Source organism: Diorhabda carinulata, chromosome 3, assembly GCF_026250575.1.
Source record: "Diorhabda carinulata isolate Delta chromosome 3, icDioCari1.1, whole genome shotgun sequence".
Classification (NCBI taxonomy): domain Eukaryota; kingdom Metazoa; phylum Arthropoda; class Insecta; order Coleoptera; family Chrysomelidae; genus Diorhabda; species Diorhabda carinulata.
This window is the reverse complement of record NC_079462.1, coordinates 2,477,242-2,492,279: the sequence shown is the minus strand read 5'-3', so window position 1 is coordinate 2,492,279 and position 15,038 is coordinate 2,477,242. Positions and strand designations below refer to the sequence as shown.

The 15,038-nt window shown below is 32.1% G+C and overlaps 2 protein-coding genes and 1 long non-coding RNA gene across 5 annotated transcripts in view; 2 read left to right on the top strand and 1 right to left on the bottom strand.

The window, feature by feature from the left end:
* Window positions 1-7,469, top strand: part of LOC130892016 (protein bicaudal C) — a 31,013-nt gene extending 23,544 nt beyond the window's left edge. Inside the window, exons 9-11 of one of the 2 annotated variants that reach the window (XR_009058977.1) lie at window positions 569-1,120; window positions 4,578-5,667; window positions 6,104-7,469. Coding sequence is in view for 1 of the 2 variants with exons in the window: in XM_057797190.1 (XP_057653173.1) it covers window positions 569-1,120; window positions 4,578-4,687 (662 nt within the window). In the remaining variant the exon portion in view is untranslated. Of the gene's footprint in view, window positions 1-568; window positions 1,121-4,577 lie in introns of both variants that reach the window. The other variant, XM_057797190.1, reaches the window with a different exon arrangement.
* The window catches only part of LOC130892020 (uncharacterized), a 32,696-nt gene extending 19,336 nt beyond the window's left edge, over window positions 1-13,360 (bottom strand). Inside the window, exon 1 of the long non-coding RNA XR_009058978.1 lies at window positions 13,262-13,360. This is a non-coding gene — a long non-coding RNA (uncharacterized LOC130892020). The remainder of the gene's footprint in view (window positions 1-13,261) is intronic.
* LOC130892017 (SET domain-containing protein SmydA-8) lies at window positions 8,879-14,492 on the top strand. 2 transcript variants are annotated; one of them, XM_057797192.1, is made up of 8 exons: window positions 8,879-9,124; window positions 10,882-10,999; window positions 11,608-11,821; window positions 11,876-12,214; window positions 12,272-12,498; window positions 13,533-13,655; window positions 13,920-14,144; window positions 14,201-14,492. In XM_057797192.1, the coding sequence occupies exons 1-8, from the start codon at window positions 9,116-9,118 to the stop codon at window positions 14,443-14,445; spliced, it is 1,500 nt and encodes a 499-aa protein (XP_057653175.1). In that variant the 5' UTR covers window positions 8,879-9,115; the 3' UTR covers window positions 14,446-14,492. The 2 variants fall into 2 exon arrangements, with proteins under 2 accessions (XP_057653175.1, XP_057653174.1); XM_057797191.1 differs by lacking the exon at window positions 8,879-9,124 and adding an exon at window positions 9,882-10,122.
* Window positions 14,493-15,038: the final 546 nt, after the last annotated feature.

Below are 15,038 nucleotides of genomic sequence, written 5' to 3'. Positions count from 1 at the left end.
TAAACCAAAGTTTTGTTAAGATTAGGTATTTAAATTGTGAGTTATCGTGGAAATATTTGATTAAAACATTTTTTGATCCTTCGATACGGATATAAACTAAAATCCTGTAAGATTAGGCTGTGAAATTGTGAGTCTTCAAGGAAATAATTGATAGAGACACTGTTTGGTCCATCGAGCTAGATATAAACCAAAGTCTTGTTAAGATTAGGTATTGAAATTGTGAGTCTTCATGGTACTAATAGATAATGACACTGTTTGGTCCTTCGAGCCGGGTATAAACCAAAGTTTTGTTAAGATTAGGTATTTAAATTGTGAGTTATCGTGGAAATATTTGATTAAAACACTTTTTGATCCTTCGATACGGATATAAACTAAAATCCTGTAAGATTAGGTTGTGTAATTGTGTTTTCGTTGAAATGTTTTATTAAAACACTGTTTGGTCCTTCGAGCCGGGTATAAACCAAAGTCTTGTAAGATTAGGTATTGAAATTGTGAGTTTTGTGGGAAATAATTGATAAAGACACTCAAAAAAAACATTTTTTTGTTGATTTACTTCTTTTACTTGAAGATCTGTCATCAGTCCTGTCAGAAATGAATTTTTCTCCCGGTTATCACGGCACTTCGGTGGATAAAAGACAAGATAAGAACAATCTGGTACCGAGCGATTTAGAAAATAAACGAATGTTGGGATTCAAATTGATGCAGAACAAAAACGTAGCCGGCGCGTCCAGACAACCGAACAACTCTTGGTCAGGATATTACATAAGCCATACGAGCCCTACGCCGTTTTCCGATACTTTAAAACATAAAAAAGAAGACGACGTATGGTGTACGCCCCCCAAACGCAACAACGACGGTTACAACTGCAACGTCACCACAACATTTAATACCAGCAATATATTGGATCAAACTTCAAGTCACGTTTTGAATAAATTAGTCAGCTCCGATTGGCCCGATTTAGCGACGATGTTGACGTCTTTGGGACTCGAGAGATACATCGGGGTATTTACGGCCCACGAAATCGATTTGACGATATTTGCGACTTTGATTGACGAAGACCTTGTTGAAATAGGCATCACCCCCTTCGGGGCTAGAAGAAGAATCATGCTGGCCATAACTGGTAAGTTTCTTTTTATAAAAATTCTGTCATTTCATGTCAGTTGTCAGTTTTCGTGGGTATAATTGATAGAGACACTGTTTGGTGCTTCGAGCCGGGTATAAACCAAAGTTTTGTTAAGATTAGGTATTGAAATTGTGAGTTTTCGAGGAAGTAATTGATAAGGACACCCGAAAAATTGTTTACTACTTGAAGTATACACCCTCGAGCAATAAAAGCTACGAAAATAAAATTGTTAGTTCGGATGGGGACAAAGTATGTATATATTATGGTTCAAATATCATTTTAGATCAAAGTTATTTCATATTTTGATCATCCAAGGGGATATGTCGCGTCAAAAGGCTCTAAGACTATAAAACTGGTCTTATCATTACTAGGATTTCGATTCCTTCAAATTTTTTCATACATATAGAGTCGAAGGTACTACTTGTGGTTCTAACCTAACCTTTGGACAAGATGTAGAACATTCTATTCGACCATCGGTGGTATTACAAGTCGAAATTATCCTTAGCAAGCTCTACAATATCCTACGGTCAATAGATATCCAGTTAAAGACTATTTGGTCCGTAAATGGAACTTCGGAGGGGGAGGGGGAAATAAATTTATATATAAATAGCACTTGGAAGTCAGAAATTCGATGTGATCCTTGCTAGTATCAAATATCCGATAAAAAATGCTGCATTAGGGGTTGCTGGGGGGTGTAAGTTATCAAATACGAGTTTGTCTTCTATTTAAACAGGAATTCTGAAAAAAAAAATTGTCACATAAGGCCTGTTGGTTGGTACTTACGTAATGAAACAATTAGTTGAAAAAATGTTGTTCTTTCCGAGGCTGCGGTGGATACATTTCAGTACTTTTAAGTACATTTCCGGCTAATGACGTCACAATGGTACCTTATTTTGTTCCCCATTCGGTTTTTTGTATGCTCTGGAGATGATAAGACTCCAAAAATGCTTTTGGATGCTGGGAAATCAGCTGTTAGTGCTCTCCACGTTGATTCTATTAATTGGAGAGTACTCTTGGGACTGTGGAGGATATATTTCACTACTTTCAAGTACATTTCCAGCTAATGACGTCACAATGGTACCTTATTTTGTTCCCCATTGGGTTTTTTGTATGCTCTGGAGATGATAAGACTCCAAAAATGCTTTTGGATGCTGGGAAATCAGCTGTTAGTGCTCTCCACGTTGATTCTATTAATTGGAGAGTACTCTTGGGACTGTGGAGGATATATTTCACTACTTTCAAGTACATTTCCGGCTAATGACGTCACAATGGTACCTTATTTTGTTCCCCATTCGGTTTTTTGTATGCTCTGGAGATGATAAGACTCCAAAAATGCTTTTGGATGCTGGGAAATCAGCTGTTAGTGCTCTCCACGTTGATTCTATTAATTGGAGAGTACTCTTGGGACTGTGGAGGATATATTTCACTACTTTCAAGTACATTTCCGGCTAATGACGTCACAATGGTACCTTATTTTGTTCCCCATTCGGTTTTTTGTATGCTCTGGAGATGATAAGACTCCAAAAATGCTTTTGGATGCTGGGAAATCAGCTGTTAGTGCTCTCCACGTTGATTCTATTAATTGGAGAGTACTCTTGGGACTGTGGAGGATATATTTCACTACTTTCAAGTACATTTCCGGCTAATGACGTCACAATGGTACCTTATTTTGTTCCCCATTGGGTTTTTTGTATGCTCTGGAGATGATAAGACTCCAAAAATGCTTTTGGATGCTGGGAAATCAGCTGTTAGTGCTCTCCACGTTGATTCTATTAATTGGAGAGTACTCTTGGGACTGTGGAGGATATATTTCACTACTTTCAAGTACATTTCCAGCTAATGACGTCACAATGGTACCTTATTTTGTTCCCCATTGGGTTTTTTGTATGCTCTGGAGATGATAAGACTCCAAAAATGCTTTTGGATGCTGGGAAATCAGCTGTTAGTGCTCTCCACGTTGATTCTATTAATTGGAGAGTACTCTTGGGACTGTGGAGGATATATTTCACTACTTTCAAGTACATTTCCGGCTAATGACGTCACAATGGTACCTTATTTTGTTCCCCATTCGGTTTTTTGTATGCTCTGGAGATGATAAGACTCCAAAAATGCTTTTGGATGCTGGGAAATCAGCTGTTAGTGCTCTCCACGTTGATTCTATTAATTGGAGAGTACTCTTGGGTCTGTGGAGGATATATTTCACTACTTTCAAGTACATTTCCGGCTAATGACGTCACAATGGTACCTTATTTTGTTCCCCATTCGGTTTTTTGTATGCTCTGGAGATGATAAGACTCCAAAAATGCTTTTGGATGCTGGGAAATCAGCTGTTAGTGCTCTCCACGTTGATTCTATTAATTGGAGAGTACTCTTGGGACTGTGGAGGATATATTTCACTACTTTCAAGTACATTTCCAGCTAATGACGTCACAATGGTACCTTATTTTGTTCCCCATTGGGTTTTTTGTATGCTCTGGAGATGATAAGACTCCAAAAATGCTTTTGGATGCTGGGAAATCAGCTGTTAGTGCTCTCCACGTTGATTCTATTAATTGGAGAGTACTCTTGGGACTGTGGAGGATATATTTCACTACTTTCAAGTACATTTCCGGCTAATGACGTCACAATGGTACCTTATTTTGTTCCTCATTCGGTTTTTTGTATGCTCTAGAGATGACAAGACTCCAAAAATGCTTTTGGATGCTGGGGAATCAGCTGTTGGTGCTCTCCACGTTGATTCTATTAATTGGAGAGTACTCTTGGGACTGTGGAGGATATATTTCACTACTTTCAAGTACATTTCCGGCTAATGACATTACAATGGTACTTTATTTTGTTCCCCATTCAGTTTTTTGTATGTTCTGGAGCTGAATAGACTCCAAAAATGCTTTTAAATGCTGGGGAATCATCTGATCGTGGCTCTATGCCCATTTCATTAATTGGAGAAGAGAAAAAACGTTATTGGGATCCACAGGAAGTAAGGAGGGGTTACGGTTTCGAATTGGTTGGAAAAAATTGTTCAAAAGAGGTTTCCTGAAAATTATTCTACCATTCACAGGTTTAATAAAAAAACATGGACCTTCAAAGTTATTATCAGTCCATATTCTCATCCACGCGTTCATAAAAAATCTTCTATTGTACTCGTTTCGATAACCAAATTATCGTCTTCAGGATTCGAAAGTGAATGAACTACTTTTAATGTCTGAAGATGATAGTTCGGTTATCGAAACGCGAGTCAAACAGTGTAAACAACAAAAAATGTTCATTAACAGAATAATATTCGGTATTTAGATATTATACACGTTGTCCCAGTTAAAGTTAGAGTTAACTATTGTGCTAAAGCCGTCTCTGGGTTTGTACGTTTAATATGAGATTCGTTTATATCGTATACAACAGGTGGATGTACTAAAATTTTATGATATATAATTTTTGAAATGGAATTATGTATTTTTAGAGCTTAACAAAAGGTCCAACACATTTTTGGCCGCACCAGGTGCCGAAAGAAAAAATTCCCCTATGAAATCTTCGAATACTTACCCAACAACCAACGAACCTAAATGGTAACACAAAAATTTATGAATGAGGCAATAAAAAAATTTTCATAAATCGGTATAACAAACAATTTGGCGTTGTTTGAAATTGAAAAAAAAAATTGTTTTCGAAAGTTTGAAAAAAAAACTGCAAACGATTTTAATTGAATTTTTTTTTATAAAAATTTGTGAATATTTTATTTTGTGAGGTTATGAATTTTAGATTCGAATTTTCCCCTCACATAATTAATAAAATGTTCTGAAAATCATCAAGACGTTCGAGGATTAATTCACCCCGTCACTGCAGTCTACTAGATATTAGATTTCAGTTTTTTTTTTCATTTTTTCGAAGTAAAACTTCCTTAAAGGGTGACTTTACTTATTTTTTTTATAAATTTATGTTTAAATTTAAGCTCTATTTAAGTATTCGATTAATTATTTATGTCTTGATATTTGTGATAATGAATTTTTGAATTTATATATTTATTGCTATTTGTTATTTAAATTAAATGTTGACTTACGATCGAAAAATACCGAAATGTTTTACAACATCATTCAGTGATTTAAAATGAAGTCTAAAAAGTATAAAATCAACAAAACCCAACGAAATTGTTGCTAATTGGTAGCTGGATTAACATTAATACTAAATTTGAATTAAGGGAGCTGTAGCTGATTAGTTGCTTCTTACCACAGTATAAACAATTTGTTGCTAATGGCTTTTGTCATTATACTAAATAGAAACAAGTTTCAAATACAATAATTTTGAATCGTCCTAAATATGAAAAGTTGTTGCTAATTTGTAGCTGATTGGTAACTGAAACTTTCGTTGTTTTCTTATTATAAACAACTTGTTGCTAATGAATGATGTCATTATACAAAATAACAATTGTTTTTTTAATTACAACATTTAATTATGCCAGCTGGTCATGTTTTTTCTAATTACTTTTAAGATTATGTGGAATTTCTTGCTAATTAGTTGCTGATTCCTCATATTAAAACCAATTCTACATTAAGGTAGAAAAAATAATATTAAATCGCTCTGTATAAGAAATCTTGTTGCTAATGTGTAACTAGGAATCTTGTTGCTAATGTGCAGCTGATTAGTTTCTTGAAAAATTCCGTTGTTTTCACAGTATAAATAGTTTTTTGCTAATTCTGTCATTGTACAAAATAGAAACAAGTTTCAAATACAATAATTTTGAATCGTCCTAAATATGAAAAGTTGTTGCTAATTTGTAGCTGATTGGTAACTGAAACTTTCGTTGTTTTCTTATTATAAACAACTTGTTGCTAATGAATGATGTCATTATACAAAATAACAATTGTTTTTTTAATTACAACATTCAATTATGCCAGCTAGTCATGTTTTTTCTAATTACTTCTAAGATTATGTGGAATTTCTTGCTAATTAGTTGCTGATTCCTCATATTAAAACCAATTCTACATTAAGGTAGAAAAAATAATATTAAATCGCTCTGTATAAGAAATCTTGTTGCTAATGTGTAACTAGGAATCTTGTTGCTAATCTGCAGCTGATTAGTTTCTTGAAAAATTCCGTTGTTTTCTTATTATAAACAACTTGTTGCTAATGGATTCTGTCATTATACAAAATAGGAATTTTTTTTCAAATTTTCTAAAATTAATTTGACAACTAGACACATATTTTTTTGCTAATTAGTTGCAAATACAGTTATTTTTGAATAGTTTCATATAGGAAAAGCTGTTGCTAATTTATAGCTGAAAATTTAGTTGTTTTTTCAGTATGAACAATTTGTTACTGAAAATTCTATTACGAGGAATCTTTTAGAGCAATTTTTGGTAGTCAATTAGCAACAAATTTAATTATTTAATCGAAGAATATTTCTGAAGAATTAATTGAAGTAATTAAACTGATTAGCAACAATTTCATTTTTCGATTATGTTAAACTGATCTATTAAAATACAGCTCCTCGAAGCGAATAAATTTGATATAAAAAAAATATTTTAAAAATAACGTTAATATAGATTTTTTCATAACAAAATATACAATAATTATTTATAAAAAGTTAACAATGTATTATGAATATTATCCGTATTGTGTAACTTTTAAATTAGTGTATATCGAAGAAGAAATATTTACTGTCAGTATTTCCGTTATAATTAGACGTCATTTGACAGTTTCAAATCGACCCCAAAATATTTTTCACCCTTTGTAGGACTTTCGTACTAGAAAAATAAAAAAAAACAAGTATAGTATATCTGTGATTAAACTATATGCTTAATTTCGATAAAGGTACCCGTTAATGGTTCTACAATTTCGATTTGGTACCGAATCGCTTTAGCTAGCTATATAATGACGTCATAAGTTAATTTTTTTGAGATATCTTTATATTTTAGCATCAAATTATTTATTGAAACATCATATTCGTTGAGTGTTTTAGATAAATAATGTTTGTCTGATTTGTTTATTGACAGTAATGTTTGTCTAGCGTTTTTTATATATATTTATATTTTTTTTTACGTTAAATGATTGTGATATTTTTTAGGCATAATATAATAAATATTATTTTTCTCTATTTATTAATAATAATTCGTATAATCGTAGTAATATTATGTAATTTTAAGATTTTATACATATTATGATCTGTAAACAAAAGTTTTAATTTGTTGGTTTCACTTTATTCGATGATTAAATTAATAATTTTTTTATTATATATGAATTGAAACTTTTGTCAAATTAGTTAAGTACCGAACGAATTGTAAAAAAAATATACATAGACTTAGGAATTATTATTTACATATTGAATTGAATTAAATTTGTTGCTATTTTCATCACAGTTATTTTTATTATTCTGTCACTACTCACTTATATGACCCAAAAATGTTTAAAACTTGAAAAAACTTGGACAAAAGCGGTCGCAGTTGGATTAAAACGGCCACGATTGGACAAAAACGGACATAGTCGGACCAAACGGCCACAGTTGGACAAAATGATTTTTATTGATTTAGATAACTCAAAATACACATTTGTATTGTGTGTCCAGGTAATTTACCATCTCAAGGAGTCGTTGGATATTGACTTTGGTTGATGGGGTACTGCGCCTACCTTTATCGGACGCTCCTATGTTGACATAAGCAGGGACTATGACAAATCCTCCCTTTCCCCTCAGGGCTCTGGGCGAATAGAGACCATGAAACCCACTACTCTCTCTTGTAGTGGGAAAGGATGGTAATTTATTAAAAAAAACTTTTAAAGATTTCTAAATAAACACCCTGAGCTTCTTTGAAACTTATTTTGATGAAACAAAATTAGTTCACCATATTTTTGGATCACACCTGGTATTTACATAGTTTCTACTTCGATACTTCTATTAACAAAAGACCGAGGCTTCTAACCTGGAACCCTGGAACTCCAGGTAAACAGGTAAATCCTGTTAAAAAGCCAAGAAGTCTGCAGTAGCAGGACGGAAGGACGATTGGATCTGCAGCTAGCGGGACAACCCAATGAACGGTTCATTCCGCAGACAATAGAAACTTTATTTATTTCTAACATTATACCTATTTTTACAACACAATAAAAGAACCATTTTTGCAATTCATTTCTAATAATCTCTCCACAAAATGTTCCCTTTATCATAAATCTGCTTAATACAAAATCTTTAGTGTACGGTATAAGAATCGAAATCAGCTGATTTTGTCATTAAATTGACAGTGTTAAAATGGTCTATAGATTGGAGACACTACAGCTAATAAATGTCTTGTAGCTGAATAGCCCTACTAGACATGGTCTAATTCGTAACAAATTTAGGTTAGAAACAAAAAGATTAATCTAATTTAGACATACTGAAAGCAATTCAACTAATATTAATTATTTAATTAAAAACAATAAAATAATGTTAGAAACAATGAAGTAAAATAGGATATATGCATTACAAGAATCAAACCACAGAACATACCCTAATAAGAAATCCAAACTTAGTTGTTATTTGGTGCCCTCAATGGTACTTGGTAGAACTAATCTATTTGCACATTGCGTTTGGGAAATTTAAACAAATGATTATTTATCTTTACAATTGACATGCGACAGTAAAGACACATTTTATTACACTAGTGCCATGATTGGTAAGTGGCAGAACTAAATTTGTGTTACTGAAATTTAGATGCAAGTTGACCTTCTTATTGGGTATGCTCTGTGAATCAAACAATGTGGTTAAATAGTTCAAATTGACGAGGCCTAGTTCATGCCAATATGGCGATTTTAACAGTTAATGTCGGTATTTAAAAAAAAAACGTATTTCAAGTTTGTAAAATAGAGTTGTTACTGTGGGAAGGAATGAAATTTATTTTTTGATACAAAAACTAAAGTAAGGCAACAGTAATACAATTTCGTATACGAAGTTCTTTGTACTTCGAAGTTTCCCTACAAATTCAATCTTTTAGAATTCTTAAATTTAGAAACAAGAACACAATTTCACTTTATTTAATGTATAAGGTATTTATTTATATAAAAATTTAGTATTATCTCTATATATTTCGAGTAAAAATAACAAATTTTTATTAGTGCAATATTTTAAATCTTGTTTATGCAGACAAAATTATAACTAAATTGGAATTAACATTAACCCAAATTTCCTTTTTGTCAATTTTCGGTTTATGCATTAAATGAAGGATAATTATAAATTATTGGTAAAGCAACGAAATTCCCTGTATAAGCCCCTTTTGTTATACAAATGTGGAAAGCTTCTACTTTCAGACATTGCCTTTTCTTATTTTTATGATATTAGCTTTAAAAATAAAACACCGCGGCGGAAATCAGCGCAATAACGTGAATAATATTTCCATAACCAAAGAACAAGGGTGTTGTAAACAAAACAATACCACCAATAGAGACTGATGTAATGTATACTGTGCACATAACCTCACAAAATTAAGAAGTTAAAAGTTTACGAACTCTTAGTTTGATTTTAATTTAAATTTACTGTTAAATTTGCATGAACTGCAAGTACAATTTCAGTAATTTAAATTGATAAAACTGAGTCCGGTGATGCATCTTCGTTGTAATGTTGTCTCTGTGATATTTAGGTTAGAAATGTTGATTGTTTATTTATAAACAAAAAAATATGACGAAATTAGGAACAACAGTTCATTGATTATATTAAATCTAAAATCACATAACTTCTTACTGTTCATCTGTTAATTTCTTATAAACCACTGTACATTATTTTCAAATTAAAGTTAGATATTTTTTCATTGTTTTAATTGGGAAACTGCGTAGATAAACGATTCGAGAAAAGTCTCGAGTATGTTTACAAAATTCATGAACAAACTGTTTTCTATATATAATTACTTAGATTTTGATCAATTGCCAACTTTGCTCCCAGTAGTATATAAAACGCCATTACCACAAATTGGTTATTTATAGTGGAAAATAGGATTAAGTAATAAGATTATTCAAAATAAATTGAAAGTAAAAAAATAATGAGTGAAACTGTAAGTATTATATCAACTTTTTTGAACAAATACTTCTGCAATAACATATACATGTAAATTCTTTTTATTTGTACATAAATTAACTAGTGTAAAACTTGGTAAAATAAGGGCTCTTCCAATAAAGGGATTTGTATATTTCATTTAAAACCTACAGTGTGTCGTTTTTTTCTTTGTGGCTGTAGTAACTGTTAAGTCCTTTTAGTCGTCATGATATGGTTCTGGATGTCTTCTGTTATATACAATATCCCAAAATCTTTGTGGACAGTATATACCAACATGCAATCACTATCACACAAAGTATTTTGGGATTGTGACCTATGGAGGATAGCTATTTACTAGCAAAGGTCTGTCATAAGTCCATACGGGTTTTATAAATTGAAGTCTTGAGTCTATATTCCATTTAGATTTCCTTCCTAGTAACCACTTTGAAGTGCAAATCAATTTCCTTCTATTTTTTCCACTATGTGCTCCTTCCAGCTCAAGATCTAGGTGTATTCTAAGCTCAATAGGCATTGTAGGTCTAAGGCTTGAAGTCGCTCTACTGCTTCCCTTCATTTATGTTTATTCAGGGCTGCTTCATAATAGTGTTTTATTCCTATTCTTTCTAAATCTTCTCTACATGTTTCTATCTAGTTACTTTATTGAGATATTTCATTTAATTGTAATATACAGAGTGAGGCAATCTTCACACAATTTAACCTTCCATTTACCACCATTTCAATTTAGTTTCTACATAAGCAAAAATATTCATATTTACAGGATTTATTTGATATTCGCAGTAATGAAAAAATTGGGAGGTATGCTGTTGCGAAACGAGATTTAAAAGCAGGAGATGTAATATTTACTGAAAAACCTTTCGCTTATGGACCCAAAGCAGGTATTACAGTGACTTTATATTATTAACAGATTGCTTTAAGGTTAGGTTAACATTAAAAAAATGTAATTAATTATTCTAATTTATTATTACAAGGTATAGTTATAAATTAAGTTTTGTTTTGAGAATTAATACATATAAAGCTACCATTCTTTCAATATTTTTCGTTATAGCTTCCACATATTTCTACGCATTTATATAAAGTCTCTTTATATAAATGTACTGTTAGTGTAATGAGTCACAACATGTTCTTTAGGCATGTTTGGCTATCAACAAAAGATTTATTATGCATACAGGTACACATAGACGGACCCTCTGCTTCTCTTATCAAACAACTGCTTTAATTAAATAGACGTGAAATTCGATTAGTGACTGGAAACAGTCATCTGAGACCATCTTTAAATCTGATGCATGGAGGAGGATAAAACCACGTGATCTGATCGGTTTCTCAAAGGTCATCGGCCTTTGGTAATATTAAGTGGAGCCTATAAGAAGGCTTATGTGGTCTCCCACAACGCTACTATGAACTAGGAATGAGGTTAGGGCCGTAATAGGGATAGTGAAACTATAAAGAAGATTCTTATAGGAGATTAATGGGTTTTACCTTTTAGATAGTCCCTGTATCTGTTTGGGCTGTTACACACCCACTGACGGAACGAATTTGTGCTCGAAATGCTTTTGGCCCGTATGTTCGACCGAATGTGAAAATAAAAATGCTCACAAAGATTTCGAATGTGAAGTGTTCACAAAAGCGGGAGTGAAATTCCAAGCGGTCAGCGATCCGTCCGAAACGTGTTTGCAGTATGAATGTATAACACCTCTAAGGTAATTTGATGAGTTTTTCTATGCTTTCGAATAACCATGTCCTAAATGTATTAGAGTTCTGTTGGCAAAAGAAAAAGATCCCGAGCGATGGGAAGAAGAGATCCAGCATATGGAAGCCCATCCGGAAATTCGGAAACAACAACCTACTTGGGAATTCAACCAGCACAATATAGTCGAATATTTACGTTCGCTTTGTAAATTGAGCAGATTTTCTGAGGATTTGATACATCAAGTGTGCGGGATTTTAGATATCAATGCATTTGAGGCAAGAACACCCGAAGGGTACTCTATAAGATGTTTGTACCCTAAAATGGCCATAATGTCTCATAATTGTATATCAAATATCCACCACGCTATTGATTGTAGAGCCACCGGAGATTCTGATGATTTTATGTAAGTTTAGTATCCCCTCATTGATTCCGCATGTTTCCATTTTTTTTCTTCTTTAAGAGCGACCGTAAGGGCGGCAGTAGACGTACCTGCAGAAGGAGAACTGCACAGTAGTTACACGTACTCTTTATGGCCGACATTGGTGCGTAGAGAATTTTTGAAAGAAAGTAAATTTTTCGATTGTACATGTCAAAGATGTTCAGATAAAACCGAATTGGAAACGCACTCCAGTTCACTCAAATGTCAGAAATGCGATAATGGTATCATTATGTCGAATAATCCGTTAGGTAAGTACATTTAATATGATTAATTTTTTAATTGACCAGATCAGACTTTTTTATATGTTATTGTATCGTTGAAAATTTTACCCCATACTAGTTTCTTAACGTGCTTCAATGGGGGCTACAGGTTTTATTTTTACCAGTGGTACTATCTGTAAGTAAGGTCTTGAAATACAGATGAAGAAAATATTGTGCATACTGTATGTTAGTCTTTGAGGAGCTCCGAAACCTTGATATTGGTGGGGAGGTCACTATTTAAGGGTGTTGAAGTTAAATTTAATGATGATAATGAATCTTCTTTAATACCTCACATGTACATTATGTATTTTTTCAAGAAAAACAAATTTTTTTCATAAATAAACAAGTGACGAATGTATTAACACTTTTTAAGAAGAATCATTAAATGAAGGTTCGCAATATTCAACATTTTTAACAAATTCAATATATTAATTTTAGTTGTAATTTCTTTGCTCAAAAATAAATCTACAACACACGTTTTGTATATATTTCACACGATTTTTCGATGCCATATCTATTATTAAATATTACAGCAAATATAATTTTCTCTCATTACGGCAGTTGGAAATTTTCTTCTGTCTAGATTATATTATTTTTTACAAATAATCAGTGAAAATTGAGTTATATACAATGCGATTTTAAAACAAATGCAGCGAAAAGCTTGTAAAAATACAAATTGAACATAACCTCTAATAGTATTAATTTTGTTTCATTTGAACTACAGCATTCAACTACTGTTAAATATACTTACAGTTTATAACTCATACACTGTATTACTACCAACTTTTTTCACCAAATCACTGATAATAAAGAATTATCCAATTCTTTTTATTTATCATTCTTGATTATTTTCGAATTGGAATTCTTCTTTTTTAATATATCTCGTTGACAGACAATGATATGTGACAGAAAGACAACAAAAACTTAACCTGATTTTCGTACTTATTCCGTTAAATATAAAAATTTACTAGATTCGGGAAGTTACAGATTTTTTTTGGTCTGGAAAATATTATTTTTTCCAGATAATCAGTGCGGATGGAGTTGTACACATTGCGATTTTAAAACAAATGCAGTGGCTGTTCGTAAAATTTTTTCAATTATACAAGCAGATTTGGATAATGTCGAATACCTGTTCGGTCCTGAAGGTAAAATAATTCCATACTAATTTAAAAAATGAAAACTTGTAAGAAATTATTAGTAAAAATAACGAAAAAATCCACAATTTTTATCATAGCACTAGTTGTTTGAAAAAATTGTGTTTTAATAATGATAAAAGGAATAAAAATAATGAAGCAAAGTTTTTAACTCATAAAAATTAAAAGAATAACCAAATAAAGGTATTTCTAACAGTTTTTTAAATGATCAACTGTGGGTTGTCTTGTTTTGTATCCAGAAAACCTGTTTGTTAGGTATACAAGAAAGAGAAACTTTATATAAGAAATATAAATCGGTGTTACATCCAAAAAACGCTTATATGACTATCCTGAGAAGCGGATTAATCCAGTTGTATGGAAAAGCAGAGGGGTACACATTAGAAGATTTGCCCGATGTAATTTTAGAAAGAAAAGTTGAACTCTGTTATCAATTACTAGAAGTTCTCGATGTTATAGAACCAGGAAATTCTCGAATAAGAGGTTTCTCAAAGTTACCTAAAATTTCAGTATCTAGTTTTAAAAAAATTGATTTTTAGGTATTACATTGTACGAGTTACACGGTCCACTCATGGTTTTAGCTAGACATCGATATCAAAACGACGTGATCACCAAGGAAAAATTCAAACAAGAGTTGAGGAAAACCGTGGATTTATTGGGAGAATCAGTTCGGATTTTGAAGCAGGAACCTGCCAGTTTACCCGAAGGACAACTTGCAGTTGTGGCCGCACAAGGATATCAACAGTTGAATGAAAACTTTGATATTTTGGTAGAAACTGCTTAATTTGTAATATTTTATGATATATTTTGATTATAAAACTTCTGGTAACATTTTTCTAAACTTATTTTACCACGTTTATGTTTGTTCAACACAAAATGATTTCAATATTATGTTCCTGACTTGAGAGATCTATAGGTAGCTTATTGGCAGCGGAATTTTAAAGTTGACAGTCTACAATGGATGAAAAGTGCTTTGTGATGTCAATTTTTTTACGCATAACTGATAAAAGGTCAGAAATGTATGAGAAATTGAGAAAACTCAGGAAATTGGTCAAAATGCAAAAAGAATCACCAAATTTCGGTAATAGCCAGCTAAATTGAGTCATACATAATCAAAATCCATTGAATAGTGATAAAAAAAGAAAATTTTAATCATACAGGGCTTAATTGAATCATATGGTGGTAGTAATGGGAAGAAAAAGCCATATTGAAATAGAATTTGGTCATATATCTACCAAATAGTGGAAGTAATGAGTAAATTTGAGCCTTATAGAGCAAAATTCAGTCATAAATCTTCTTAATACACCAAATAGTAGAAGTAATGGAAATATTCGGTACACAAAGAGCTAATCTGAGTCATAAATCATCAAAACCCAC